Source organism: Rhinopithecus roxellana, chromosome 10 (assembly GCF_007565055.1).
Source record: "Rhinopithecus roxellana isolate Shanxi Qingling chromosome 10, ASM756505v1, whole genome shotgun sequence".
Lineage (NCBI taxonomy): Eukaryota > Metazoa > Chordata > Mammalia > Primates > Cercopithecidae > Rhinopithecus > Rhinopithecus roxellana.
This window is the reverse complement of record NC_044558.1, coordinates 102,223,695-102,251,278: the sequence shown is the minus strand read 5'-3', so window position 1 is coordinate 102,251,278 and position 27,584 is coordinate 102,223,695. Positions and strand designations below refer to the sequence as shown.

Sequence of the window (27,584 nt, the reverse complement as noted above, 5' to 3'; positions counted from 1 at the left end):
TGTCTTAGTCGGGTGCGCGCGTGCAGGGCTGTTTCCGGCTTAGACTCAGTGGACCGAAATCTGGCCAGTGGGTGTACCTGGCTAGTCTGTGACCGCGGAGGCGCGGAGCTAAGCGGCTCGGATTATCCTGGGCAGACCAGGGACTTGACCAGCTAAACACCTCCTCGGTCCGGGGCGTGGACGGAGCCAGGCCAGCCGCCTGCTCTCCCGAGTCAGGGCTGCTGAACGGCACAAATCCATCGGTGCGACTCCTGGTACCCAGACCGGGAGGCTGTCTAGTCACGCGCGCTCCGCGTTGGGCGAGAGCTGAGGATCCGGCGTCCCTGCGAGCGACTCAGCCCCGGGACGGTCAGGTGCCTGGGTCCCGGGGCCCGCACCTGTCTTCGGCCAACGCATCCCTCACGGTCTCCCGCAGCCCGCGGGTCCTGCCACCTAGGCAGAGCACGAACGTGGGCGTGGGGATGGCCACCAGTTTCCGGACAGCTTCGTGCTGGGTAAGTAGAGACTTCCCGTGTTTAAAAGTCGACTGGATACTGAGGGTGGCCACGTTGATCTCTTCAGGGTTACTCCCGGGAACTGAACTCACGTTCACCTGTAATTGTGTCCGTAGTTCACTAGACTACCCTCCCCGCCAAACCAAAGCTCCTCTAAAGCTCACCCAAGCTCTGGTCCTGCAGAAACGTGCCTCGTTGTAATCTGTGACGGGCAATTATACTGCACTTCATTGCCAGCTGCGGGCCCTGAAATCTGAGGATCCTCCATCTTTTCGTGTTTTCTACAGAAAGTTGTCTTATGCAGACCGTTGGAACTTCGTTGGAGAAATTACCAGTTCCTCCTTTTTCGTTTGGCCAAATGCTTGTTTATGGAGTGTCTTTTTGTGTGCTGAACTCTAGAGCTGGTGCTGGCAATGCAGAGATAAATTATGTATGTTCCTGATTTTAGAGGAGCTTTGGTTTGGTGGGGAGGGTAGTCTAGTGAACTGTGGACACAATTACGGGTGTATGAGTAGGGAGAAAAGGCTAGGAGCGGAGCCCGAGAGTCCAAGAGGTAAGGGGCGGGCCAGTGGATCATCTGGACTTTATGAATGATTAATGGAGTGAACCAGAGGGAAGACTTTACAAGTGATTTGATTGCCAAATCCATTGCACTCGGTGAGTGGTGGCGACGACGTTGCCGGATGTTGTGCTCTGCCCCTGAGCTATACAGCCGGAGACTAGGAATGCTGTTGGAAGAGGGACCCTGGGAGAGACTTTCGCAGGTGTTGAATATCCAATGCCTGTATTTCAGCCTGTAACTCACATGGGAGGTCTAAACTGGAAATATCTAAAGACATTTTACTATATTCGTGGAAGCTCAGAGTGTGACCAACTAGAACCCTCAAGAGGACCGAGGTGACGACTTAAGTTAATGAAAGGAAAGGACACAGTGAGGAAGGCTGTGGTGCTAAAGAAATGAGAGAAAGTTAGGAGTGGATTTTTCCCCGCTGTGAGTTTGTTCCTTTGTCAGAGATCAGTTGACTATATTTATATGGGCCTATTTCTGGACTCTTTATTGAGCTCTGTTGATTTATTTGTTCTTTCCCTAATACCACACTACCACACTGTCTTGATTTTTGTAGCTTTAAAATAAGTCTTTTTTTATTCTGTTGAGACGGAGTCTCGCTCTGTCAGGCTGGAGTGCAGTGGAACAGTCACAGCTCATTGCAGCCTCGAACTCCTGGGCTCAAGGGATCCTCCCGCCTCAGCTTCCTAAGTAACTGGGATTACAGGCACGTGCCACCACATCTGGCTAATTAAATTTTTTTTCTTTTTTTGGTGCAGATAGGGTCTCACTGTGTTACCCTGGCTGGCCGGCAACTCTTGGCCTCAAGCACTTCTTCCTCCTTGGCCTCCCAAAGCGTTGGTGGGATAACAGGTGTGAGCCACCATGCCCAGCCTATAAGTCTTGAAGTCAGGTTCATTCTCCTAACTTTATCCTTCTGCTTCAGTATCCTGTTAGCTAATCTAAGTCTTTTGTCAGTCTAAACTTTATAAGCAGTTCGTTAACATCTGCAAAATAACTTGCTGGGATTTTAACTGACAGTGCATTGAATCTGTAGATCAAGCTGGGAAGAGCTGAAGTTTTGAATATTGAGTCTTCCTATCCATGAACATGTTATATCTATGTAGTTCTTAGTTTTCGTTCAGCAGTGTTTGGTAGGTTTTCTCATATAGATTTTATATAATATCATTATATATTTTGTTAGACTTACGCCTAAGTATTGCATTGTTGTGTGTGCTACTGTAAATGGTATTGTGTTTATTTCAAATTCAGCTTACACCTGTGTACAAGAAAGGGGTTGACTTTTGTACATTAAGTTTGTATCCTGCTGCAACCTTGGTATAATCACTCAGTTCCAGGAGTTTTTCGGTGTTTTTTTTTTTTTTGAGACGGAGTCTCGCTCTGTTGCTCAAGCTGGAGTGCAGTGGCGCAATCTCGGCTCACTGCAACCTCCGCCTCCTGGGTTCAAGTGATTCTCCTGCCTCAGCCTCCTGAGTAGCTGGGACTACAGGCTCGTGCCACCACACCCAGCTAATTTTTTTGTATTTTTAGTAGAGACGGAGTTTCACCATGTTAGCCAGGATGGTCTCGATCTCCTGACTTCATGATCCACCCACCTTGGCCTCCCAGAGTGCTGGGATTACAGGCGTGAGCCACCGTGCCCAGCCACTATTACTATTTTGAACAGACTAGGTCAACTAAGAATAAGAAAAATAGCTAGGCATGGCCGGGTATGGTGGCTCAGGCGTGGCAGCTCAGGCCTGTAATCCCAGCACTTTGAGAGGCCAGGGCAGGTGGATCACGAGATCAGATGTTTAAGACCAGCCTGACCAACATGGTGAAACCCCGTTGCTACTAAAAATACAAAGATTAGTGCCGGGCGTGGTGGCGCGCACCTGTAATCCCAGCTGCTCAGGAGGCTGAGGCAGAAGAATCGCTTGAACTCAGGAAGCAGAGGTTGCAGTGAGCCAAGATCATGCTACTGTACTCCAGCCTGGGTGACAGAGCGAAACTCCGTCTCAACAACAACAAGAAAATAAAAATAGCTAGGCATGGTGGCTGACGCCTGTAATCCCAGTACTTTGGGAGGCTGAGGGCAGGAGGCTAGCTTGAAGCCAGGAGTTTGAGACCAGCCTGGGCAACGCAGAGACCTTGTCTATACAAAACAACAACAACAACAAAAAACCTAAAAAAAACCAAGTGTGCTAGTGTGCACCTGTAGCCCCAGCTACTTGGGAGGTGAGGTGGGAGGATCACTTGAGCCCAGGAGTTTGAGGCTGTCACACCACTGTACTCCAGCTTAGGCAGCAGAGTGAGACCGTCTCAAAAAAAAGATAAGAAAAAAGTTTTAATTTTACTTTCACTTATTCTTTCTTTGATGTTCTCAATTTTTAAAATGTATATCTGTGGCCGGGCCTGGTGGCTCCTCATCCCTGTAATCCCAGCACTTCGGGAGGCTGAGGCGGGCAGGTCATTTGAGGTCAGGAATTCAAGACCAGCCTGGCAAACGTGGCGAAACCCTGTCTCTACTGCAAATATAAAAATTAGCCAGGTGTGGTGGTGCGTGCTTGTAGTCCTGGCTACTCAGGAGGCTGAGGTATGAGAATCGCTTGAACCCAGGAGGTGAGGGTTGCAGTGAGCCAAGATCATGCCACTGCACTCCAGCCTGGGCGACAGAGTAAGACCCTGTCTCAAGAAAAAAAAAAAAAAAAGAAATTGTATCTGTTTCTGACCTGTATTTTCCTTTTCTGCCCAGTTGAGGCAAGTTTACTTGTAACAGCAATAAATTATCTTAGTTTTTGAGAAAGTCTTTCTTTACTTTTGAAGGATAATTTTGCAGGGTACAGAATTCTGTTCTGATGGATTTTTTTTTTCTCTAAACATCTTAACTGTTCACTCCATTTTCTTGCTTCTGTGGTTTCTGTAGGTAAGGTATTTTTTTCCCCCTCAGGCTTATCTTTGATTTTTTGTGTTTTAAAAATGATATGCCTACATGCAGGTTTTTTGGCATTTATCTTCTTGGTATTCTCGGATTTTCCTCCATTTGTGATTTGGTGTCCGACATTACTTCCGCAAAATTTTCAGTAATTATTGTTTCATATATAGATGCTCCTTGACTTAATGATGTGGTTACATCCTGATAAACTCATCATAAATTGAAATTCTCTTTGTCAGAAGTGCATTTTTGACTTATAATATATTCAACTTATAATAGGTTTATCCAGATGGAGCCTCATTGTAAGTTGGGGAATGTGCTGAATGTGTATTGCTTTTGCGCTGTTGTAAAATTGGAAAATACTAAGTCAAACCACCATGCGTCAGGCACTGGCTGTCTTTCTTCTGTTCTTTTCCTTTCCTTTGGGTATTTCCATTGTGCATATCTACACCTTTTATGGCTGTCCACAGTTCTTGGATATTCTGTTCTTTTTTTTTTCCCCAGTGTTCTCTTTGCTTGGAGGTTTGATTTTTTTCCCTCAATCTCATACCGTCTACATAATACATAGCCCGTCAAAGGCATTCTTCACTTCTGTACAGTGTTTTTGATCACTAGTATTTCTTTTTTTTTTTTTTGAGACGGAGTCTCGCTCTGTCTCCCAGGCTGGAGTGCAGTGGCCGGATCTCAGCTCACTGCAAGCTCCGCCTCCCGGGTTTTCGCCATTCTCCTGCCTCAGCCTCCCGAGTAGCTGGGACTACAGGCACCTGCCGCCTCGCCCAGCTAGTTTTTTGTATTTTTTAGTAGAGACAGGGTTTCACCGTGTTAGCCAGGATGGTCTTGATCTCCTGATCAAGACGGGTGATCCACCCGTCTTGGCCTCCCAAAGTGCTGGGATTACAGGCTTAAGCCACCGCGCCTGGCCTCTTTTTTTTTTTTTTCTGAGATGGAGTCTCACTTTCTTGCCCAGGCTGGAGTGCAGTGGTGCGATCTGGGCTCACTGCAGCTTCCACTTCCCAGGTTCAAGCCAGTCTTGTGCCTCAGCCTCCTGAGTAGCCGGGACTACAAGTGCATACCACGGTGCCTGGCTAAATTTTGTATTTTTAGTAGAGACAGAGTTTCACTGTCTTGGCTAGGCTGGTTTTGAACTCCTGACCTCAAGTGATCTGCCTGCCTCAGCCTCCCAAAGTGCTGGGATTACAGGCATGAGCCACTGCGCCTGGCCTGCTCATCTATTCTTGCATGCTGCCTACTTTATTCACTAGAGCCCATAACATATTAATCATGGTTGTTTTAAGTTTTCTCTGATACCTTCAGCATCCCTATCATGCCTGGTTCTGATGCTTCTCCTGTCTTGTGTGCTTTTTTTTTTTTTTTTTTGAGATGGAGTTCAGGCTGGAGTGCAGTGGTGTGATCTCGGTTCACTGCAACCTCTGCCTCCTGGGTTCAAGCGATTGTTCTGCCTCAGCCTCCTGAGTAGCTGGGACTGTAGGTGCACGCCACCACGCCTGGCTAATTTTTTTATTTTTATTTTTATTATGTATTTATTTATTTTTTTCTTTGAGATGGAGTCTGCTCTGTTGCCCAGGCTGGAGTGCAGTGGTGTGATCTTGGCTCACTGCAAGCTCCACCTCCTGGGTTCACGCCATTCTCCGGCCTCAGCCTCCCGAGTAACTGGGACTACAGGCGTCCGCCACCACGCCCAGCTAATTCTTTTTGTATTTTTAGTAGAGACGGGGTTTCACCGTGTTAGCCAGGATGGTCTCGATCTCCTGACCTCGTGATCCACCTGCCTCAGTCTCCCAAAGTGTTGGGATTACAGACGTGAGCCACCGCGCCCGGCCATTTTTTTATTTTTAGTAGAGATGGGGTTTCACCATACTGGCCAGGCTGATCTCGAACTCCTGACCTCAGGTGATCTGCCCACCTCGGCCTCCAAAAGTGCCAGGATTACAGGCGTGAGCCGCTGCGCCTGGTCACCCTGTCTGTGTTTATTTGCCTTTTAGTATTGCCTTGCCCCTTTTTGTTCATAGCTGGACATGATGTACTGAGTACAAAGACTTACTTTTAATAGTACTTTACTCATGTGGTGGTGAGATGTCGGGAAAGGGTGAGTATTCTGTAGGCCCCTGATTAAGTCTGTCTCTTTGTGAGCCTGTTCCCCTGGACTCCGAACCTCACACGTATTTCCCAGGCCACCCCCACCCCATCCCTTAGATGGGACAGGATGGAATTTGGTATATCTCTTCCCTCAGGTTAGTTAGGCTCTGACAAAACCTTAGTAGATTAGGCTCTGGTAACCTGGTTGAGCTCCTGAAAGTAAAACTCAGAAAAGCTTGCGACCTTGTCTCACTCCACTCCTACCATAAGTGGGTCCCCCTGGACTTTTTTTGTTTTTGAGATGGAGTCTCACTCTGTCACCCAGGCTGGAGTGCAGTGGCGCGATCTCGGCTCACTGCAAGCTCCGCCTCCTGGGTTCAAGCCATTCTCCTGCCTCAGCCTCCCAAGTAGCTGGGACTGCAGGCGCCCGCCATCATGCCCGGCTAATGTTTTGTATTTTTTTAGTAGAGATGGAGTTTCACTGTGTTAGCCAGGATGGTTTCGATCTCCTGACTTCGTGATCCACCCGCCGCGGCCTCCCAAAGTGCTGGGATTACAGGCATGAGCCACCGCGCCCGGCCCCGCCTTGGGCGTTTTAACTTCAGACACGTACACACCTAGCCTCTAGCAGTTTGTCAGTTGCAGTTCAGGTATTTCTGTCCTGACACTGTTTCTCACAGAGGTTTGTGCTCTGGTAAGTGCTGTGTTTCTGCCTGTCTCTGATTTTGGGGACAGTGGTTTGCCCTGTATTTTCACTTCTCTTTCAGATCTAAGAAGAGTTGTTGATTTTTCAGTTTGTTAAACTTTTTACTTGTTGTTAGGACAGAGTGGCTGCTTCCAGGCTCTTTACATGCAGAACTGGAACTGTTAATTTTTGATGTTACAGTTGCTATTTTTCTACATTCTCTGAGAACACAATTGTCTCTTATAACCACCCACCCATCCCAATCCCCTTTCTCTCCTCGGAGGTAATCGGTTTGGTAGATATTCTTCTAGGTCTTTCCCTATACATTTTTAATGCAGATGTTTATATCCTTAAAATGTTTGTGTTGGTTTATTTTTGTGAAGTTGTGTGATATTCTGTTGTATGAACATGTCATAGTTTGTCTCTTGTAATCATCTGTTATCAACATCAGTGTTAGGTTGTTTTCAGTTACTGGCTATTTTCGATAACACTATTATGAATATTTTTGCACATTTCCTTTGGTAGACATCAGCTGTCCTTTCTGCTAGGCACACACCAGGATTTTTCAGCCTCAGCACTATTGACATTTTGGACTGAATAATTCTTTGTTGTGGAGGAACGTCCTGTGCGTTGTGGGATGTTGAGCAGCATTCCTGGCCCCGACCCATGTAGGTGCCAGTAGCACTGCCCCACTGTGACAACCGTAAATGGCTCCAGACGTTGTCAAATGCCCCCTGGGGGACAAAATCTCCCTCTTACCCATTGAGAACCACTGGGCACATACTTACAAGTGATACCATTGAGTCACTGTATACATACATTTAAATTTAGTACATACTCTCGGTTTTCCAAAGTGGCGAAATGACTTCACATTCCCAGTACCAGGAATTGAGAGCTGCATTTGCCCTACATCCTTTTTTATTTTCATGGAAAAGAGGTTTTCCACTTTTCAAAAAATTGCAGCACTGTAGTTGATGTGGGTGTGTTGCGTAGGCGTTAGCAGCATTGCTCTCACCGTGTGGTCACTGGACAAGTAGCACAACCCCCGAGAAGGATGGTTTGCTCCACATCCTTAACGGGCTTGTGGTGGCTGTTGTCCCGTTGATGCTCATTTCAGGGATCAGTTGTTTGTTTCTAAATGTCTCCTTGTTTTTTTTATTTTATTTTATTTTAATTCCAGTTCTCTTTTTATTCACTTTATACAACTTCTCTGTATTTTAAATACTTACATAGTTATGTATTATGATAGTTATTTGTAATATTACTTGTCTGCTAACATCGTCTGGATCATCTGTCTGGATCAATTATCTGCCTATTCCTTTTGTCAGTCATATTTTCCTGCCTCATGTCTCAAAGTTTTTAATTTTTTGCTGACATTGTTTTAAAAGGAATAACCACAGAGGCTAAAGTTTACTGTTGTGGTTTTTTTTGAGATGGAGTCTTGCATTGTCGCCCAGGCTGGAGTGCAATGGCACGATCTCAGCTCATTGCAACCTCCGCCTCCTGGGTTCAAGCAATTCTCCTGCGTCAGCCTCCCCAATAGCTGAGATAACAGGCGCCCACCACCATGCCTGGCTAAGTTTTGTATATTTAGTAGAGATGGGATTTCACCATGTTGGTCAGGCTGATCTCGACAAACTCCTGACCTCAGGTGATCCACCCACCTTGGCCTCCTGAAATGCTGGGATTACAGGGGTGAGCCACCACGCCTGGCCTTCCTGTTGTTTTATATCAGAGGATATTTCCCTTTTTCTCTGTCATGCAGTAGAGGAATGGCTGATCACTTCAGTTTAAACAGGAATTGAGCTGTTTAGGGGCTGGACTCTATTACCTGTGGCCTCAGGTTTCTGGATGATGTATTTATTGCAGGCTCGTCTCTACTGGTAGGTACTTTGTTTCCGGAGCACCTTCAGGCTGTGGGGGACTTAGTCTGCCGTTCTAGCCCAGCCTGCAGCTTCTTGCACTGACCAGCACTCAACAGATGTCCCATGGGGAAAACTCACTGTCCACTGGGGCGCATCAAAACCTTCACTGGTTTCTCTTTCCCCATCATAGTCCTCTGTCTGGGCTGAGCCCTTCCTTCACTGTTCTCAAGCTGAGCAAATGACCCAGGTGGGTAACAGCCAGCAATTTTAGCTCACCTAAGAGCAGCTCTTTTCTCTCTGCAATTTTAGTTTATTTAGTCCTCCTTGCTTCCACAGGTCTCTGTTTTTTTAAAAAGATAAGGGTATTTAAAATTTTCTAGTTGTAGCAGCAGTAGTCCAAGCATATGATTTTATTTTATGTTAATGAGAGTTAGAATTATTAGATGAAATAAAATGAAAATTTTTCTTGGTATTTTCATTGAGAATTTATCAAATTTGCAAATTAATTTGTGGAAAATTAATATCTTTAATTAATTAATTAATTAATTTGAGACGGAGTCTCACTTGCTTTATCACCCAGGCTGGAGTGCTATGGCACAGTCTTGGCTCACTGCCAGCTCTGCCTCCCGGGTTCACGCCATTCTCCTGCCTCAGCCTCCTGAGTAGCTGGGACTACAGGCGCCCACCATCACGCCTGGCTAATTTTTTATATTTTCAGTAGAGACAGGGTTTCACTGTGTTAACCAGGATGATCTCAATCTCCTGACCTCATGATTCGCCCGCCTCGGCCTCCCAAAGTGCTGGGATTACAGGGGTGAGCCACTGTGCCCGGCAAAATTAATATCTTTACCATATAAGTCTACTCATCATAAACATGGTATATTGCTTCAGTCTCTTCTGTACTTACATATTTTATCATGTGTATTTTTTGTTAGGTTTTCCTGCATTTTAAATATTTTTATTTCTAAGTACTTTCTAGATTTGTTAAGATCATATAGGCATTTTCTTATTATATTTTCTAGTTGGTTACTGCTAATGTACCAAAAAGCTGTTCCTTACGGATTTGTTTGAAAGTGCTGCCCTGTTGCCTTTTCTTACTGGTTCTCATGTGTTTTTGTTTGTGTGTGTGTTTCTTAGAAAGAAGCATTTGATAGGGACTTAGGAACAGAAGCCATGTCTGTGTCTCAGGTGGTGGCAAGACAAGATGGTGGATCCCTGCACCCCCAGACCCAGGGCATCTAGACCATAGGGAGGGGTGGTTCAGAAGGGATGTGCAGGATAGTTGAAGTATGGTTGCATGAAGATTGACCTAAGGGTAGGATTTATGGTAAGTACCTGCTCTGACACGAGGAACAATAGATGAACTGGAAATCTTACAGGCCTTCCCAGAACAGGAGTTGATCAGAAGCCCACGTGGTAGATGAGCTTCCAAGATGGCTTTGGCCTTCACACTTCACCTCCCAATCCAGCTTTTCTATCTTAGGCACCCTCCTCTGAACCTTAGGGAGGGTGCTTGATATGGCGTAGCTTTAGCAGCAGTGCATTGGCAGTGGAAAACACATCAGGCCCAGGAGGATTCCAAATTAAGGAGATTCACAGGGTTATTGAATCATTTCTGGTCTTCAGGATACTATGACTTTAGTTTTCTCAGATGAAGTAAAACATTGAGAGATACATAATAATTTGAATAATAGAAATATAATGCCCGCAAGGATTACAAACGAAAGAGAACTTTTGATTGTGCCGGAACAATAGCAGCAAATAACCTATTCCGTTAATGGGCCAACTAAAAGTGTCATGAAGAAAATGAAAACCTCATTCCTTTTTAGGGACTTCTTATAGCCAGGAAATAATTCAGAATTAGCCCAAATTATAGGCAAATAATAAAAACTCAGAACAGCAATCAGAATCTAAAATTTTCTGTCTTCAGTTTTCCTACTTCTACCAAGAAAGAATAAATCATAGCAGGACCAATTTATTTGCAAATAAATTTTGGTCTCATACTTGGCCTGGTTATTTGCATAAAGAATGGCAAGAATAGTGACCAGCCATGTAGGCTTCTTTTAAGTTGACTTTACTGGAGCTTCTTTTTTTTTTTTTTGAGATTGGTGCACTCTGTCACCCAGACTAGAGTGCAGTGGTATGATCTCGGCTCACTGCAATCTTCACCTCCCGGGTTCAAGCGATTCTCCTGCCTCAGCCTCCTGAGTAGCTGGGATTACAGGTACGTGCCAGCACGCCTGGCTAATTTTTGTATTTTTAGTAGATAGAGGGTTTCACCATGTTGGTCAGGCTGGTCTCGAACTCCTGACCTCATAATCTGCCCACCTTGGTCTCCCAAAGTACTGGGATTACAGGTGTGAGCCACCACTCCCGGCCTTGCTGGAACTTTTTTTTTTTTTTTTTTTTTTTTTGAGACGGAGTCTTGCTCTGCTGCCCAGGCTGGAGTGCAGTGGCCGGCTCTCAGCTCACTGCAAGCTCCACCTCCCGGGTTTACGCCATTCTCCTGTCTCAGCCTCCCGAGTAGCTGGGACTACAGGCGCCCGCCTCGTCGCCCGGCTAGTTTTTTGTATTTTTTAGTAGAGACGGGGTTTCACCGTATTAGCCAGGATGGTCTCGATCTCCTGACCTCATGATCCGCCCGTCTCGGCCTCCCAAAGTGCTGGGATTACAGGCTTGAGCCACCGCGCCCGGCATTGCTGGAACTTTTATAAGGAATTTTTGATTCGACTTTTTAAAAGCTTCGAAGGCCAGAAGCCAACCCAAGGATTTGCCGCTCGACTGTGCTTGTAACACCTGTATGAATTCCTGTCTTCTCGAGATCCCAAAATACCATGAGGTTCCTGAGCCTGTTAGAAAGTGACATTCTTTACTTGCCCCAGGTCAGGAATCTTTAAGGTGGACAGAGTACCAGGCCAGTCTTTCCAAGAGGCTTTTTATCAGCTCTGTAAATCCAACCTAAATTTCTCAAAGCAGCCTGGTTATATCTGAAAATATGCCATTCCATTTGAGGCCTTGATACAATAACCAGTCTTTCCAATTGTGTCCTTTTGCAAACGAAAACAGATTCTTGCTGAACTTATGTAAATAACTCTGTTGCCATAAGATCAGAATACTCATGAATAGATTCCAGATTTTGGAGAAATCAGGTAGAGAGAAAGGTAAATTTTGCTCACAAAAACATTCTTTACCCAATTATTCTAAGCTGTAAATAACTCAGAAAGATTCTTGACTCTTCTTTAATCAGAGCAGCAGCCTTCCAAACAGGATGTCATTTGTTCACCTTGGAACTGCCATCCACAAGTCAAGCAGCTCTTTGCCAGTCGGGTGAAAGCTGTTTATCAAGGACTGTAGAATCCAACAGCTGTTTACATAGTTCCAGAGTCAGTAGAACAGAAGCCATATCTGTGTCTCAGGCAGCTGCAAAACAAGATAGTGGATCTCCACCAGTTCTCATTTTATCTCAGCTGATTCTCTTAGTTTTGTTTGTTTATTTGTTTGTTTGAGATGGAGTTTTGCTCTTTGTTGCCCAGGCTGGAGTGCAGTGACGTGATCTCAGCTCACTGCAAGCTCCGTCTCCCGGGTTCAAGTGATTCTCCTGCCTCAGCCTCCTGAGTAGCTGGGACTATAGGCGCCCACCACCACTCCTGGCTGATTTTTTGTATTTTTAGTAGAGATGGAGTTTCACCGTGTTAGTCAGGATTGTCTCGATCTCTTGACCTCGTGATTTGCCCGCCTCAGCCTCCCAAAGTGCTAGGATTACAGGCGTGAGCCACTGCCCCCGGCCGTCATGTGTTTTTAAAGGAAATTATTTTAATGGTTCATATAAAGTATGATATTTTCTTTTTCTTTTTTTTTTTGTGTGTGTTTTTTTGAGACGGAGTCTCGCTCTGTCGCCCAGGCTGGAGTGTGGTGGCACAGTCTTGGCTCACTGCCAGCTCCGCCTCCCGGGTTCACGCCGTTCTCCTGCCTCAGCCTCCTGAGTAGCTGGGACTACAGGTGCCGCCACCTCGCCTGGCTAATTTTTTGTATTTTTAGTAGAGACGGGGTTTCACCGTGTTTGCCAGGATGATCTCAATCTCCTGACTTCATGATCCACCTGCCTTGGCCTCCCAAAGTGCTGGGATTACAGGTGTGAGCCACTACTCCTAGCCAAAGTATGATATTTTCTATAGGTTTAGGGAAGAAACACTTTATTGCGTCAAGGGAATTCCTTTTACTTTTAGTTTGCTTTAAATTCTGAGTTTTGAAAGTGTTGAATTTTTTTTTTTTTTGAGGGGGTCTCGCTCTTGTTGCCCAGGCTGGAGTGCAATGACGTGATCTCAGCTCACTACAACCTCTACTTCCTGAGTTTAAGCGATTCTCCTGCCTCAGCTTCTCATCACCACGCCTGGTTAATTTTTTTGTATTTAGTAGAGACAGGGTTTCACCATGTTGGTCTGGCTGGTCTTGAACTCCTGACCTCAAATGATCTGCCCGCCTCGGCCTCCCAAAGTGCTGGGATTACAGGCGTGAGCCACCGCGCCGGGCCAAAAGTGTTGAGTTTTATCATGTTCCTTTTGTTATGTCTATTGAGATGATTGTTCTCCATGAATGTGCTAATGTGACTTATTTTATTGTTTTTTGTTTTTTAAAAATGTGGACTATCCTTTAATTCATTGGATAAACTCTTGGTGTAGTTTGCTATGTATGTATGTACAAATACATGCCATATATATATATATACACACACACACACACACATATGCAGGATTAGTTTTACTTTACTAATATTTTTAAGTATTTTAGTCAATGTTAATCATAAATGAGGTTAGATTACAGTTTGTGCTGTCCTTGTTTTGTCTCTAGGGTTGTGCACCTTTGTGTGATGCGTCATACAGGTGACCCATCATTTCACAGCGCTACGTCAGATGAAATATACTGGGAATTTTCTGTTCTTTGGATGGTGTTAGAACTTTTATTAGTGTGGGACTGTTGCCTTTTTGGGAAGAGTATACCTTTGATCCTTTGACTACTACTTCAGTTTTTTAAAATGATCATCGACTAGTCTGTTTTTCTTTTCTTTTCTTTTTTTTTTGAGATGGAGTCTCACTCTGTCATCCAGGCTGGAGTGCAGTGTCGCCATCTCTGCTCACTGCACCCTCCGCATCCCAGGCTCAAGGAGTCCTCCCGCATCAGCCTCTCAAGTAGCTGGGACTACAGATGTGTGGCATACCCAGCTGAGTTTTGTATTTTTTTGTAGAGAGGGGGTTTTACCATGTTGCCTAGGCTGGTCTTGATGAACTCCTGGACTCAAGTGGTCCACCCATCTCTGCCTCCCAAAGTGCTGGGATTACAGGTATAAACCACCATGCTCTAGCCTGGTTTTCCTAATTCTTGCTGGGGTAATTTTGGTTACTTTTATTTTCATAGAAAAATCTCCACTTTAAGTTTTCCAATTTATTGGAACAAATGTGTAAATACAGTCAGTTCTGCTATTTTGTTTGCTTTGACAACATGAATTTGTTTCCACACTATTGCTATATTAAGGAACAGCGTGAGCTTTCCATCTGATTTCAGATAACCCTCTTTCCACCACCATGTAGTAACTGGTCATTTTCAAGGTAAAGTGGCATATTTATTGTAGTGTTTATATGTTTGTTAACCATTTAGCATGTATGAAACTGCTACTGTTTTTATCAGGTTCTACGTTCTCTTTCTGTGTGTCACCAGTACTATGCCTTTACCCCATTTTTCCCATAAGCCCTATGGCTTTTTTTTTTTTTGAGACGGAGTCTCACTCTGTCGCCCGGGCTGGAGTGCAGTGGCCAGATCTCAGCTCACTGCAAGCTCCGCCTCCCGGGTTCACGCCATTCTCCTGCCTCAGCCTCCCGAGTAGCTGGGACTACAGGCGCCCGCCACCTCGCCCGGCTAGCTTTTTGTACTTTTTAGTAGAGATGGGGTTTCACCATGTTAGCCAGGATGGTCTCGATCTCCTGACCTCGTGATCCACCCATCTCGGCCTCCCAAAGTGCTGGGATTACAGGCTTGAGCCACCGCGCCCGGCCAGCCCTATGGCTTTTTATGCGACTGAATGGTGTAATTTTTTGCAGCATATGCATCCCATTACAGTAGAACTGTTTATCATAATCTCTTGTGAAATTTTAAATCTCTTAGAGTTTGTGGACTGCTTCTTGGTCATAAAATTTTCTTTTTTTTTTTTTTTTTTTTTTTTTTGAGACGGAGTCTCGCTCTGTCACCCAGGCTGGAGTGCAGTGGCCGGATCTCAGCTCACTGCAAGGTCCGCCTCCCGGGTTTACGCCATTCTCCTGCCTCAGCCTCCCGAGTAGCTGGGACTACAGGCGCCCACCACCTCGCCCGGCTAGTTTTTTTTTTTTGTATTTTTTAGTAGAGACGGGGTTTCACTGTGTTAGCCAGGATGGTCTCGATCTCCTGACCTCGTGATCCACCCGTCTCGGCCTCCCAAAGTGCTGGGATTACAGGCTTGAGCCACTGCGCCCGGCCAAAATTTTCTTTTAAAATTTTCTTTTGATCAAGCTAGGTCAATTCAAAATTTTAACCATTATTTTGTATTTCATCTTTATTCTTTTATTTATTTATTTATTTATTTTGAGATGGAGTCTTGCTCTGTCGCCCAGGCTGGAGTGCAGTGGCACGATCTCGGCTCACTGCAGCCGCCACCTCCTGGGTTCAGGTGATTCTCCTGCCTCAGCCTCCCGAGTAGCAGGGATTACAGGCGTGCGCCGCCATACCTGGCTAATTTTTGTATTTTTAGTAGGATGGGGTTTCACCATGTTGGCCAGGCTGGTCTTGAACTCCTGACTGCAGGTGATCTACCCACCACCTCTGCCTCCCAGAGTGCTGGGATTACAGGCAGGAACCACCATGCTCGGCCTATTTTTATTCATATCAAGCTTAAAGAAATAGTAAAAGGCTTTAAATAGAAGTAGATAACAAGCCTCCTGGTCTACTTGCTGCTCCTGGTCTACCCACTCTCTGCTCTGCACCTTTCCTCTTCCATCCTGTGTCCCCAGAAGCAGCTGCTTTGGGCTCCATTTCCTCTTCTGGTATAGACCTCCAGGTTCTAACATGGTCACATCGACGTGATGTGTTCCATGATTCTTCTCCCTCAGATTTAAAGTAACCCGCTTGACGAGTGGCCTGAACATAATAAGGGCACAGTAGTGTCTTCATTTTTCTCATCACAGCCTCAGTCTTGCTCTGTCAGCCCTTTCTTCCCTAGTGGTCGTGTGAGGAGAGCTGATGATGCTCTGATCACAGTCTTGTTTGTTATTAACTTTCAGTTACTTTCAGGTATGGGAAAGTTCAGTCCACTCTCACTCCAAGCTCTCGTACATCCCGTCATTCTAGCCTGCACGGGAGATGGAGGAGGCTTGTCTATTCCCACTCCATTTACTTGTTGCCCTCTGGTGGGGGCTCCTTCTGGGTTGGGATGGGAAGATCAGTGGTTAGAGGAAAAGATACAAAGGCCCCTGTTGTGTGGCGGTCAGTACCCAGTGTTCTGATAGACATCTGTGGGGTTTGTGGGGCTTGGTTAGAGCCTCTGACTGGGCTCTACCCAGCAGTTCCATGCTGTATGTGATTCTTTCCCTCACTGCTTGCAGACTCACCCAGAAGTCTACTCACTGCCTCTTCCCCTGGGGTCTCCCTCCTGCAAGTAGTGCTGCTGAGGAGCGGCCTGCTAATGAGCTCAAGTGTCAAGTTCAGGAATCTTCTGGGTGTTCCTTGGGCCCAGGGAAACAGTGCCCTGCCTGAGGTGAACTGCAGGGAGACGGTGCCCTTCCTGAGGTGAGCTGCTGAGCCCTCACTCCCCTGCTGCCTTTTAAAAGTCCCCCTGCAGTCTCTGCCTTCAGAATTTTTTTGCAGGAAAGCAGTTATCGGATCCTTGTTTACTTAAATTCCTAAGCACATGTCAGTTCCTTCTGAAAAGTCCCCAGATTTAGCCTGGTCAGTTCTTGCAGACGTCCAGGTTGTGTGTGGGGCGCTTGCACAGTCCCCTTTTCTTGGAGCCCCTCGTGTTTGAGAGGATGGGTGTCGGCTTCCCTTTCTTCCCATGTGTTCCTAGCAAGGTCACTTTTCTCCTTCAGTGACTCCCTTCTGTGGACTGTTTTCTGGTTGGATCTCCCCCATCTTCAGTCATTCATGGACCAGTTATTCACTATCTTCTTTCCTCCGTTTGTTATCCCCAGGCTTCTCCACCTCTTTAAAGGGGAAGTTCTGTAGTTTGCTTGGCCAGGCTGCTTGGTGTCCTCCTGGCCCCCTTTCTGTCTCTAAGCATGCCACGGTGTCTCTATCAGCTTGTGTTCTGGCTCTGTCCCCACAGGATGCCCAGAGTCCAGCCACTGCTTATCATTCCCATCCTTGTCACCTTGGCCCAAGCCGCCTTCTTCCATTGGACTAACACAGTTGCCTCCTAACTGGTCTCCCCGGTATCTTCTCTTACAACCCCCTCCCTCTTCCACAGCAGTCAGGATGATCTCAAAATACGAGTCAGAGCGAGAAGCCTTTCAGTGGCTTCTCACAGCACTTGCATTTCTGCCCAGATATCACCTCATCAGAGAGCTGCCCTGATCACCCTGTCTGAAACAGCACCCGTGCCTCCTTCTCTCTGGTGACCCTGTCCCTTACCTGCTTGGATTTTTCGTTTGTTTGTTTTTTATTTTGAGACAGAGTCTTGCTGTGTCGCCCAGGCTGGAGTGCAGTGGTGCGATCTCTACTCAACTTCAACCTCCACCTCATGGGTTCAAGCGATTCTCCTGTCCCAGCCTCCCGAGTAGCTGGGATTGCGGGCGTGCACCACCACATCCGGCTAGTTTTTGTATTTTTAGTAGAGACGGAGTTTCACCATGTTGGCCAGGCTGGTCTCGAACTCCTGAGCTCAGGTGATCCACCCGCCTTGGCCTCCCAAAGTGCTGGGAATACAGGTGTGAGCCACGGTGCCCACCCTGGATTTTGTTAAGAGTACCTAGCACCACTGGCATGTTAGGTAGTCATGTGTTGGCTGAGTAACACCCACCCTGGAGACCCTAGGTGGGTGGGACCTGGGAGCCTAATTTGTATACTGCTTTTAGCTATTTTCAGTTCACACCTCGTTGTCCTCATGCAGGATGACTGTTCCCAGAGCTTTTAGGGCTTCTGTGGGAGAGATGGTTTGCTGTGCCTCAGCTTACCTCTGGAGAGCTTCTGCTCAGGGAAGTCAGTGACCAGATTTTTGGCTTACTGTTTATTAAAAATTTATCAAAATATCTTACTGGCTTCCGTTTACGTAGTTCCTTTTTTTTTAGAGGTGTGTTTGTGCGTGCTATATTCCTGTATGTAATTTAAATGAGTCTCAGATAGAGGAGGATACTGATAGTCATGTTTAAATCTTCTCGCCATTCTCTCTGTTCCTACTTTCTTTTTTTTTTTTTTTTTTTTTTTTTTGAGGCGGAGTCTCGCTCTGTCGCCCGGACTGGAGTGCAGTGGCCAGATCTCAGCTCACTGCAAGCTCCGCCTCCTGGGTTTACGCCATTCTCCTGCCTCAGCCTCCCGAGTAGCTGGGACTACAGGCGCCCACCACCTCGCCCGGCTAGTTTTTGTATTTTTAGTAGAGACGGGGTTTCACCGTGTTAGTCAGGATGGTCTCGATCTCCTGACCTCGTGATCCGCCCGTCTCGGCCTCCCAAAGTGCTGGGATTACAGGCTTGAGCCACCGCGCCCGGCCTGTTCCTACTTTCAAATCACATTTAGTCTCCACCTCAACCTCCCTAATGGGCATAAATCTTACAACTTTGTAGGTGTTTTGATTTGTGAAATTGTATATGGTAGAAAAGCCATCTAGCATAGAAGAATCATGGCCGAGTATTGATGAGCCAGTAGGGATGGTGACCTACACGGAGGTGCCTGAGCAAGAGGAGCTGTTGGCTGTAGTGAGACCTTCATGCTACTTGGGATGCATAAGAAATGCCTTTAGTTTTAAGTCCCCTGAGTTAAACTGATGTAAAAATGCAATTATTTTGTGCTAATTCTGTGAGTATCAGCTTTCATTGATTTAGCATTTACCTGATATATTTTTTCATTTATTTTCTAATTTGTATTTTTTCTTTGGTGTCTCATGAGTTTCAGACTGTCTTAGTTATGTTTCTTCCAACAGGAATATGTTCTTTGTCAGTCGGTTTTTTCTCTCCTGTGTTGGAAGCTGTACTTCCTCCGCGCTCCCTCCCTACATTTTAGTGCTCGGTTGTCTTTAAGTCATTCACAGACCCACTGAACGTTTCCCTTTAAACCAAAGTCTATACAGTTGCATTTTCTCTTTTCCCAAGTGAAAGATGTTTCTTTATACCTTCATTTTCTATGATTCTCATCTGTTTGCATCACACACATGCTTAAATCGTATAGCTGATAATAATTTTAGTTCAGATGTGTTTGAATCAATATTTAGATTTATGTTCTGCTGTTTTCAGGGCTCACCATTGTATCCAGCTTCCCACCAATTCTTTCTGTGTCTTGATGTTGTCTGTATAGGGTGTATTTTTTTTTAATTTAAAATTTTAAGTTGTTAAATTTTTTTTTAGAGACAGAGTCTGGTTCTGTTGCCCAGTGTAAAGTGCAGTGGCACAGTCATGGCCAACTATAGCCTCAAACTCCTGTGCTCAAACCATCCTTCCACCTCAGCCTCCTGAGTAGCTGGGACTACAGGTGTGCACCACCATGCCCACACATTTTTTGTTACTTGTAGAGATGGGGTCTAACTATGTGACCCAGGATAGTCTTAAACTCTTGGCCTCAAGTGATCCTCCTGCCTCGGCCTCCCAAATGCTGGGATTATAGGCATGACTACCACACTTGATGGATATAAATTTTCCAGGTGCTTGTATATTTGAAACTGTCTTTTATTTTCCCTTATTCTTGCCTTTTAGTTTGGCTGGTGTAAGATTTCAGAATCAGCATTGTTTCTTCTCCGTACTTTATTTCTCTCCCACTTTCAGGAAGCATTGTTCTTTCCTTTTAGTTGGTTATCAGGTGTTCTCTTTTTACTTTATTTTCAGACGTTTCGTTACCATCTGCTTAAATTTGGACCTTTTTTTTTTTGGTTGACTTATCTTGCATTTCAATTGGTAGGTTTTTATCACGTGAACTCCTGTATTTGTCTTCGCTCCAGGAGAATTTTCAGGCCATCTTTCTTCAAACATTGCCCTATTATTTATCTTATTTATATAAACCTACATTGGCAATTTTTCTATAAACTAGGACAATCATTCCAGGCTTGCTTATTTATTTATTTGAGACAGAGTCTCGCTCTGTCGCCCAGGCTGGAGTGCAGTGTCACAATCTTGGTTCACTGTAACCTCTGCCTCCCTGGTTCAAGCGATTCTCCTGCCTCAGCCTCCTGAGTAGCTAGGATTGCAGGCGCCCGCCACCACGGCTGGCTAATTTTTGTATTTGTAATGGAGATGGGGTTTCACCATGTTGATCAGGCTGGTCTTGAACTCCTGACCTTGTGATCTGCTTCCCTCAGCCTCCCAAAGTGCTGGGATTATAGCCATGAGCCACTGTACCCGGCCTTCAGGTTTATTTTGTAGTCTAGCTCTTACCTGTTCACCCATTGTAGCCATCGCTATGGTTTGAGTGTATCTTTCAAATTTCATATGTTGGAAATTTAATTCCTAAATTTATTAGTTGATGCTATTTGGAGGTAGAAGGTATTTAGGATTTGATAAGGTCATCAGGGCAGGGCCCCTATGATGGAATTAGTAGCTTTATAAGGATAGGAAGAGAGACCTGAGCTGGCATGCTCCCTGTCTCTCATCATGTAATGCCTTCCACCAAGTTACGACATAGCAAGAAGGCCCTCACCAGATGCCAGCACCATGTTCGTGGACTTCCCGGCCTCCAGAACCTTGAGCTAAATGAACATTTTTCTTTATAAATCACCCAGTTTCTAGTATGCTGTTATAAAAATAGAAAACAAAGACAGCAATCTTTTCTGTGTCTGAAATATTTGCAGTTCCTTGAATTGACCAGGCTCTACCGTGTGTTCTGTGTGATGCTTGCTCCTGGTACAGGGACTGCAAATTATGTTCCAATCTATTTTTTTTTTCTTTCTTTCATAATAGATTTGCCAGTTTTTCAGTTGGGCATATACAGAAACAGACTCCATTTCTGAATTTCCCTGCTGTTCCCTCCCAGTCCCCACTCTTTGCTGTTGCTTAGAATGCAGATGTGATGACTAGAGCCATCTTAGACTGGGTTGTCCTGGAAGTGGAAGCCGTGTAAGGTGGAGCAGAGATGGAAGCCCCAGACCAATTGCCTTCAGACTCCTGCAAGTAGAAGGATAAACTCTCTTGTTTATCCCCCTGTTCTCAGTTGAACCTCATCCACACACCTCCTGAATTGCCCTTTCCACCCCAACTTCTTGAGGAACACATCATGAATCTTCTGAGACTACTTGAGTGGCTCTCTTCATTCCTGTGCAAAATGTACCCTGGATGTTTTTACCAAGGACTCAGAACACCTTACTTTGTTTGCATGTATAAATTTTCGTTCCTATCTACAATATAGAAAGGTTCTTGAAGACAGAACTGGATTTTATTCATCCTGAAATCTTCAGGACCCAAGAGAGTACTGGCAAATAGAAGCTCCTTGATTGATTTTTTTTTTTCTTTTTTTTTCTTTCGAGATGGAGTCTCACTCTGTCGACCAGGCTGGAGTGCAGTGGCGCGATCTCGGCTCACTGCAACCTCTGCCGCCCGGGTTCAAGTGATTCTCCTGCCGCAGCCACCTGAGTAGCTGGGATTACAGGTAGCCTGCCACTGCGCCTGGCTAATTTTTGTATTTTTAATAGAGACAGGGTTTCACCATCTTGGTCAGGCTGGTCTTGAACTCCTGACCTCGTGATCCTCCTGCCTTGGCCTCTGAATGTGCTGGGATTACAGGCGTGGGCCACCATGCCCAGAACTCCTTGATTGATTTTTAATTCTCTCACAGAGTAAATGCTAAGCCAGACACAGGAAATAGTCGGTAGAGGAACATTTTTCCCTTCCCAGTTCCTCTACAGCTTTTCTACATCACCTAATGTAATTGCATCCAATTGAACAGGGTGTGTGTTATTTCAGGGATTATTGTCATTCAAGGATATATCTATGGAATTCACCTGGGATGAATGGCAGCTACTGGATTCTACACAGAAGTACCTATACAGAGATGTGATATTGGAAAACTATCATAACCTGTTATCAGTGGGTAGGTACTGCGTCTCAGCATCGCATCACTCAGATAGTAATAAATTGCCATCCCTTTTTTTGTTGTTGACCTACTCTGGGATCTCTGAAGTGCTTAATGATTATGAACTTGAACTTTAGGGGTCAAATTTCCTTCATCCCTATTTGTCCCTCACTTCCTAATTGTAATCTTTCCCCAAGTGAGATGAGCAATTTTGCTCTGTAACTCTTGATTCCTCGGTCCTGTCCCTAACAGCCTGGTCCCCACCCTTTGTGATTTCCCATCAACAGGGTATCATGGTACCAAGCCTGACTTAATCTTCAAGTTGGAACAAGGAGAAGATCCATGGATAATAAATGCCAAAATTTCCAGGCAGAGCCATCCAGGTGGGTGAGTGAGAACGAGGAAGGTGGGAGGCATGGGAGTGAGCTGGTGAGTACCTGAGGAGTGGGCACTCGCAGTGTTGTCTTCAGAAATTCTTCTGGAAGTCCTTGAGCTACTGGAGCTGACTCAGGATGAAGCCAGGAGCTCCTCAGATAAGGAAATCGCCGTCACTCTTCATATATTTGGGTTTTTCTTCCCCCTTACTGTTGAGAGGCAGGCACGCCCCTCTTCCCTGAACTCTGCTCCAGGTTTGGTTTTGGGTAAGTTTGCCTCCTCCCCATGGTCATGGTCATGGGTTTCATTGGACATCGAGACCTTTAGGGGATTTTTTTCCCCCTCACTTGGTGTGGCTCGTGGCCCTCTATTTCCCTTTCTTTTATTTCCTCCTTTGCCTTCCACAGTTAAATCCCCTAGACTTGACTCACAGTCTTAGCCCTGGTGTCCCCTGTATCTGAGTGATTTTACACACCTTACACTTCCCTTTTGCGTTGTCCAGAGGGGTATGTTTTCCCAGTTTGGCTCTCCTCTCCTATGTTGTAACTGTCGAAAGACTCTTCCATTCTGAAGGTTTAAGCTTTCCCCCCAGTGTTGTAACATCAAAAATGAGGTCTTTCTCTTTGGCACTTGAGTCCTGGGTTTTACCTGCCTGTGGGAGCGCTACCCCATGCTTCCCCAGACTTTACTCTCAGTATCAGAAACGGGGATTTCCTTCTAAAATTACCATTCTTCCTCAAGGCAATAGCCAGAGTCCTTCATTTTCTTCCACAAGTTTCTTTCTTAGTGTCTCCATCTCTAAGGAGCCATCTTGCCATTCAAGCTGTTGACTCCTCCCCTTCTGTGCTCCCACATCCAGCCCCTCAGCAAGTCATCTTAGTTCCCTCCCATATGTTCCAAATTTCCTCAATTCCAGACATGTGTTAGGTCATTCTTTCATTGCTATAAAGAAACACCTGAGACTAGGTGATTTATAAGAAAAGAGGTTTAATTGGCTCAGAGTTCTGCAGGCTCTACGGGCAGCATTTGCTTCTGGGGAGGCCTCAGGTAGCTCCGGTCATAGTGGAAGTCAAAGCGGGAGCAGGCACATCACATGGTGAAAGCAGGAGCAAGAAGGGACAGGGAAGGTACCACATAATGTCAAATGACCGGATCTCACAAGAACTCACTATCATGAAGACTGCGCCAAGCCATGAGGGATCTGCTCCTGTGATCCCGATGCGAACACTTCCCACCAGGCCCCACCTCCAGCAGGGGGATTATAATTCAACATGAGACTTGGGCGGGAATAGGTATCCGAAGTATATCAAGAAGTGTAGTTCAAATTATCTCATTCTGGACTGCTGCAATAACTGTCTAAAGTATTTCTCTGCCCTTTTCTTACTTTTTTTTTGTTTTGTTTTGAGACGGAGTCTGGCTCTGCCGCCAAGGCTGGAGTGCGGTGGCCGGATCTCAGCTCACTGCAAGCTCCGCCTCCCGGGTTCCCACCATTCTCCTGCCTCAGCCTCCTGAGTAGCTGGGACTACAGGCGCCGCCACCTCGCCCGGCTAGTTTTTTGTAGTTTTTAGTAGAGACGGGGTTTCACCTGTGTTAGCCAGGATGGTCTCGATCTCCTGACCTCGTGATCCGCCCGTCTCGGCCTCCCAAAGTGCTGGGATTACAGGCTTGAGCCACTGCGCCCGGCCCCTTTTCTTAACGTTTTACAGAACAGTCAAACTGATCTTTTAAATGCAGAAGACTGAGATTTTCTGTAATTAAAAACCTTTAGGCTGGGCACCGTGGCTCACGCCTGTAATCCCAGCACTGTGGGAGGCAAAGGCGGGCGGATCGCTTGAGCTCAGGAGTTTGAGACCAGCCTGGCCAACAAGTGAAACCCCATCTCTACTAAAAATACAAAAATTAGCTGGGTGTGGTGGCGAGTGCCTATAGTCCCAGCTACTCAGGAATCTGACATGGGAGGATCACTTGAACCCAGGAGGTCTAGGCTGCAGTGAGCCAAGATTGCGCCACTGCACTCCAGCCTGGATGACAGAGCAAAGACCCTGTCAAAAAAAAAAAAAAAAAGGGTTTTAGAAATGTAAAGAACTTTTTGCCATGGTTTTGAATAATTTGGTTCTGCTTTCATTCATTCACTCAGTGGGTTTTAGCTCTCCTGGCCTTTTTCTATTTCTTAAACTCTGTCAGTCAGGCTTCCTCCCCAGGAACTTTGTACTTAGTGCCGTGGCACGATCTCGGCTCACTGCAACCTCTGCTTCCCGGGTTCAAGTGATTCTCCTGCCTCAGCCTCCCTAGTAGCTGGGATTACGGGTGCCCACCACCATGCCTGGCTAATCCAAGTGCCAGTTTTAAACCTCTATTTTAAAAACTATTTTTGATTACTGGTAATTTGCTACCAGTTTTCACGAGGGGACCTATTTTGGTCTGTTTTGATTCAGTTCCCTTGCCCCCATGCTTGGCCAGTATTTCTTTTTTTTTTTTTTTTTTTTTTTTTTTTTGGAGACGGAGTCTCGATCTGTGGCCCAGGCTGGAGTGCAGTGGCCGGATCTCAGTTCACTGCAAGCTCCGCCTCCCGGGTTCACGCCATTCTCCTGTCTCAGCCTCCCGAGTAGCTGGGACTACAGGCGCCCGCCACCTCGCCCGGCTAGTTTTTTGTGTATTTTTTAGTAGAGACGGGGTTTCACCGTGTTAGCCAGGATGGTCTTGATCTCCTGACCTCGTGATCCGCCCGTCTCGGCCTCCCAAAGTGCTGGGATTACAGGCTTGAGCCACCACGCCCGGCCCAGTATTTCTTTTGAACCAGTGTGGTAGACTTGTTACCAAAAGAGAAAGGTTGATTACATGACAGTCCTAATACTGTTTATTTCCATATCAGGTTTATGTTATGATTCAAAAAGTTATCTTTTGTTTGTTTTTTGTAGATGGGTGGGAAGAATGGTACCAGAACAATCAAGATGAGCTTGAAAGTATTGAAAGAAGCTATGCTTGTAGTGTGTTGGGAAGAAGACTTAATCTGAGCAAAAGCCATGATTCTTCAAGACAGAGACTCTATAACACACATGGGAAAAGTTTGACACAAAACTCAGCTTCAAGCAGAAGTTATTTGAGAAGGAATCCTGATAAGTTTCCTGGTTATGAAGAACCGTATTTTCTTAAGCATCAAAGAGCTCATAGCATAGAAAAAAATTGTGTGTGTAGTGAATGTGGGAAAGCTTTTCGTTGTAAGTCACAGCTCATTGTACATCTCAGAATTCATACAGGAGAGCGGCCTTATGAATGCAGTAAATGTGAAAGAGCCTTCAGTGCCAAGTCAAACCTTAATGCTCATCAGAGAGTTCATACAGGAGAAAAACCCTACTCATGTAGTGAGTGCGAAAAGGTCTTCTCTTTTAGGTCACAGCTCATTGTCCATCAGGAAATTCACACAGGAGGGAAACCCTATGGCTGCAGTGAATGTGGGAAAGCCTACAGTTGGAAATCACAGCTGCTTTTACACCAGAGAAGTCACACAGGAGTGAAACCCTATGAATGCAGTGAATGTGGGAAAGCCTTTAGTTTGAAGTCTCCATTCGTTGTACACCAGAGAACGCATACAGGAGTGAAACCACATAAATGCAGTGAATGTGGGAAAGCCTTTAGGAGTAAGTCCTATCTCCTTGTTCACATCCGAATGCATACAGGAGAAAAACCCTATCAATGCAGTGATTGTGGGAAAGCCTTCAATATGAAGACACAGCTCATCGTACATCAGGGAGTTCACACAGGAAATAATCCTTACCAATGCGGTGAATGTGGGAAAGCCTTTGGTAGGAAGGAACAGCTCACTGCACATCTGAGAGCTCATGCGGGAGAGAAGCCCTATGGATGCAGTGAATGTGGGAAGGCTTTCAGTAGCAAGTCATACCTTGTTATCCATAGGAGGACACACACCGGAGAGAGACCCTATGAATGTAGTTTGTGTGAGAGAGCCTTTTGTGGAAAATCACAGCTGATTATACATCAGAGAACTCATTCAACTGAGAAACCCTATGAATGCAATGAATGTGAAAAAGCCTACCCTAGGAAGGCATCACTTCAGATACACCAGAAGACTCATTCGGGAGAGAAACCTTTTAAATGCAGTGAATGTGGAAAAGCCTTCACTCAGAAGTCATCTCTCAGTGAACATCAGAGAGTTCACACTGGAGAGAAACCGTGGAAGTGCTCTGAATGTGGGAAATCCTTCTGTTGGAATTCAGGGCTTCGTATACATCGGAAGACTCATAAATGAGAAATCGGAATGATGCCATGTGAGAAACTGATCTTCAGGAGACTTCGGATAATATAGACAGGATTTACAAGCAGGAGGCCCTAAAACTACACTCATGTCAAAAATCAGAGAGGAGAGAGACCAACCATATTTGGGATGAGTGTAAAAGCTTTCAGAAATAAGTTACAAATCTTTGTAGATGAAAATAGTGGAAGGAATGTGGAGCAATAAATGTATCAGATGTTGTAGTATCATCATGAAGATTCAGAGAATTTACACTAGGAACACCTTATAAGTTCAATAAATTAAGGAAGCATTTTCCCGTTGAAAGTGTGTTCCATGGAAAGTCACATTCCAGATTTGAAGCTGTGTTTTTGTAAAATAAAATCTCGTTATGAGCAGTTGACTTTTCATGGTGGAGTATAAAGTTGTTTTTTAAAAAATATGTAAATAAAGTAATGTTCAGGAAAAACACAGGGAGCAGATTCTTAAAGTCAAGGGATATTTCATATGACTTCCCTGAGTTAACACTGAAAAGTATTTCTAAAATTTTTAGTATTTTATATTTTAATGTAACTTGTTCTATCTAACTATATATATATATATTTGATAGTTTGTGGAATAATATCCCCCAGTATTTTCCATATTAAATGCTAATTGTCTTTTCTTTTTCATAAGCAGATCTGGCATTTATTACAGGGCTGCCGCTTAAGAGAACTCATTGTAATGAACGTTTATTATATTTTGCAGTTCCGTGCCTGTTGTCCATTGATTGACATGAGCACCCTTGTTTTCTCTGGAGAAATACCTCCCCTCTCTGGGGTGCTTCCTGTGGTAGTGTCTTTCAGGTATCCGTTCCACTAGCTACAGGTGAGCATTTTACCCATTGTTGGATAATGGTAATCTCTTTTTCAGAATTTTGAGTCTGTAATTCATTCACACGTGAACCAGAAAATGTGGGAACTCATTCATTCTTGTCCCAGAATTCTGTTGAGAACATCCATTCATTCTGGCTAATTGATTACAAGAATAACTGTGGATACTATCCCTTTAGAACCTGCTTCTCTGATCTTCTGTTGTTTCCTCACTTCTCAATAAAAATGTCTTTTACTTTTT

At 45.2% G+C, this 27,584-nt stretch overlaps 1 protein-coding gene across 4 annotated transcripts; it reads left to right on the top strand.

The window, feature by feature from the left end:
- On the top strand, window positions 1-27,584 carry ZNF26 (zinc finger protein 26). 4 transcript variants are annotated; one of them, XM_030939647.1, is made up of 5 exons: window positions 427-494; window positions 16,249-16,432; window positions 21,739-21,865; window positions 22,135-22,230; window positions 25,141-27,584. In XM_030939647.1, exons 3-5 carry the CDS (start codon window positions 21,766-21,768, stop codon window positions 26,487-26,489), a joined length of 1,545 nt encoding a protein of 514 aa, XP_030795507.1. In that variant the 5' UTR covers window positions 427-494; window positions 16,249-16,432; window positions 21,739-21,765; the 3' UTR covers window positions 26,490-27,584. The 4 variants fall into 4 exon arrangements, with proteins under 4 accessions (XP_030795506.1, XP_030795507.1, XP_030795508.1 ...); XM_030939646.1 differs by lacking the exon at window positions 16,249-16,432 and having other exon boundaries at window positions 1-494; XM_030939648.1 differs by lacking the exons at window positions 427-494; window positions 16,249-16,432 and adding an exon at window positions 10,800-10,847.

Coding starts and splice junctions, on each gene's coding strand:
- ZNF26 (XM_030939646.1), top strand. CDS start 462: ATGGCCACCAGTTTCCGGACAGCTTCGTGCTGG. Junction 495..21,738: donor TCCGGACAGCTTCGTGCTGG/GTAAGTAGAGAC, acceptor GTGTTATTTCAG/GGATTATTGTCATTCAAGGA. Junction 22,231..25,140: donor TTCCAGGCAGAGCCATCCAG/GTGGGTGAGTGA, acceptor TGTTTTTTGTAG/ATGGGTGGGAAGAATGGTAC.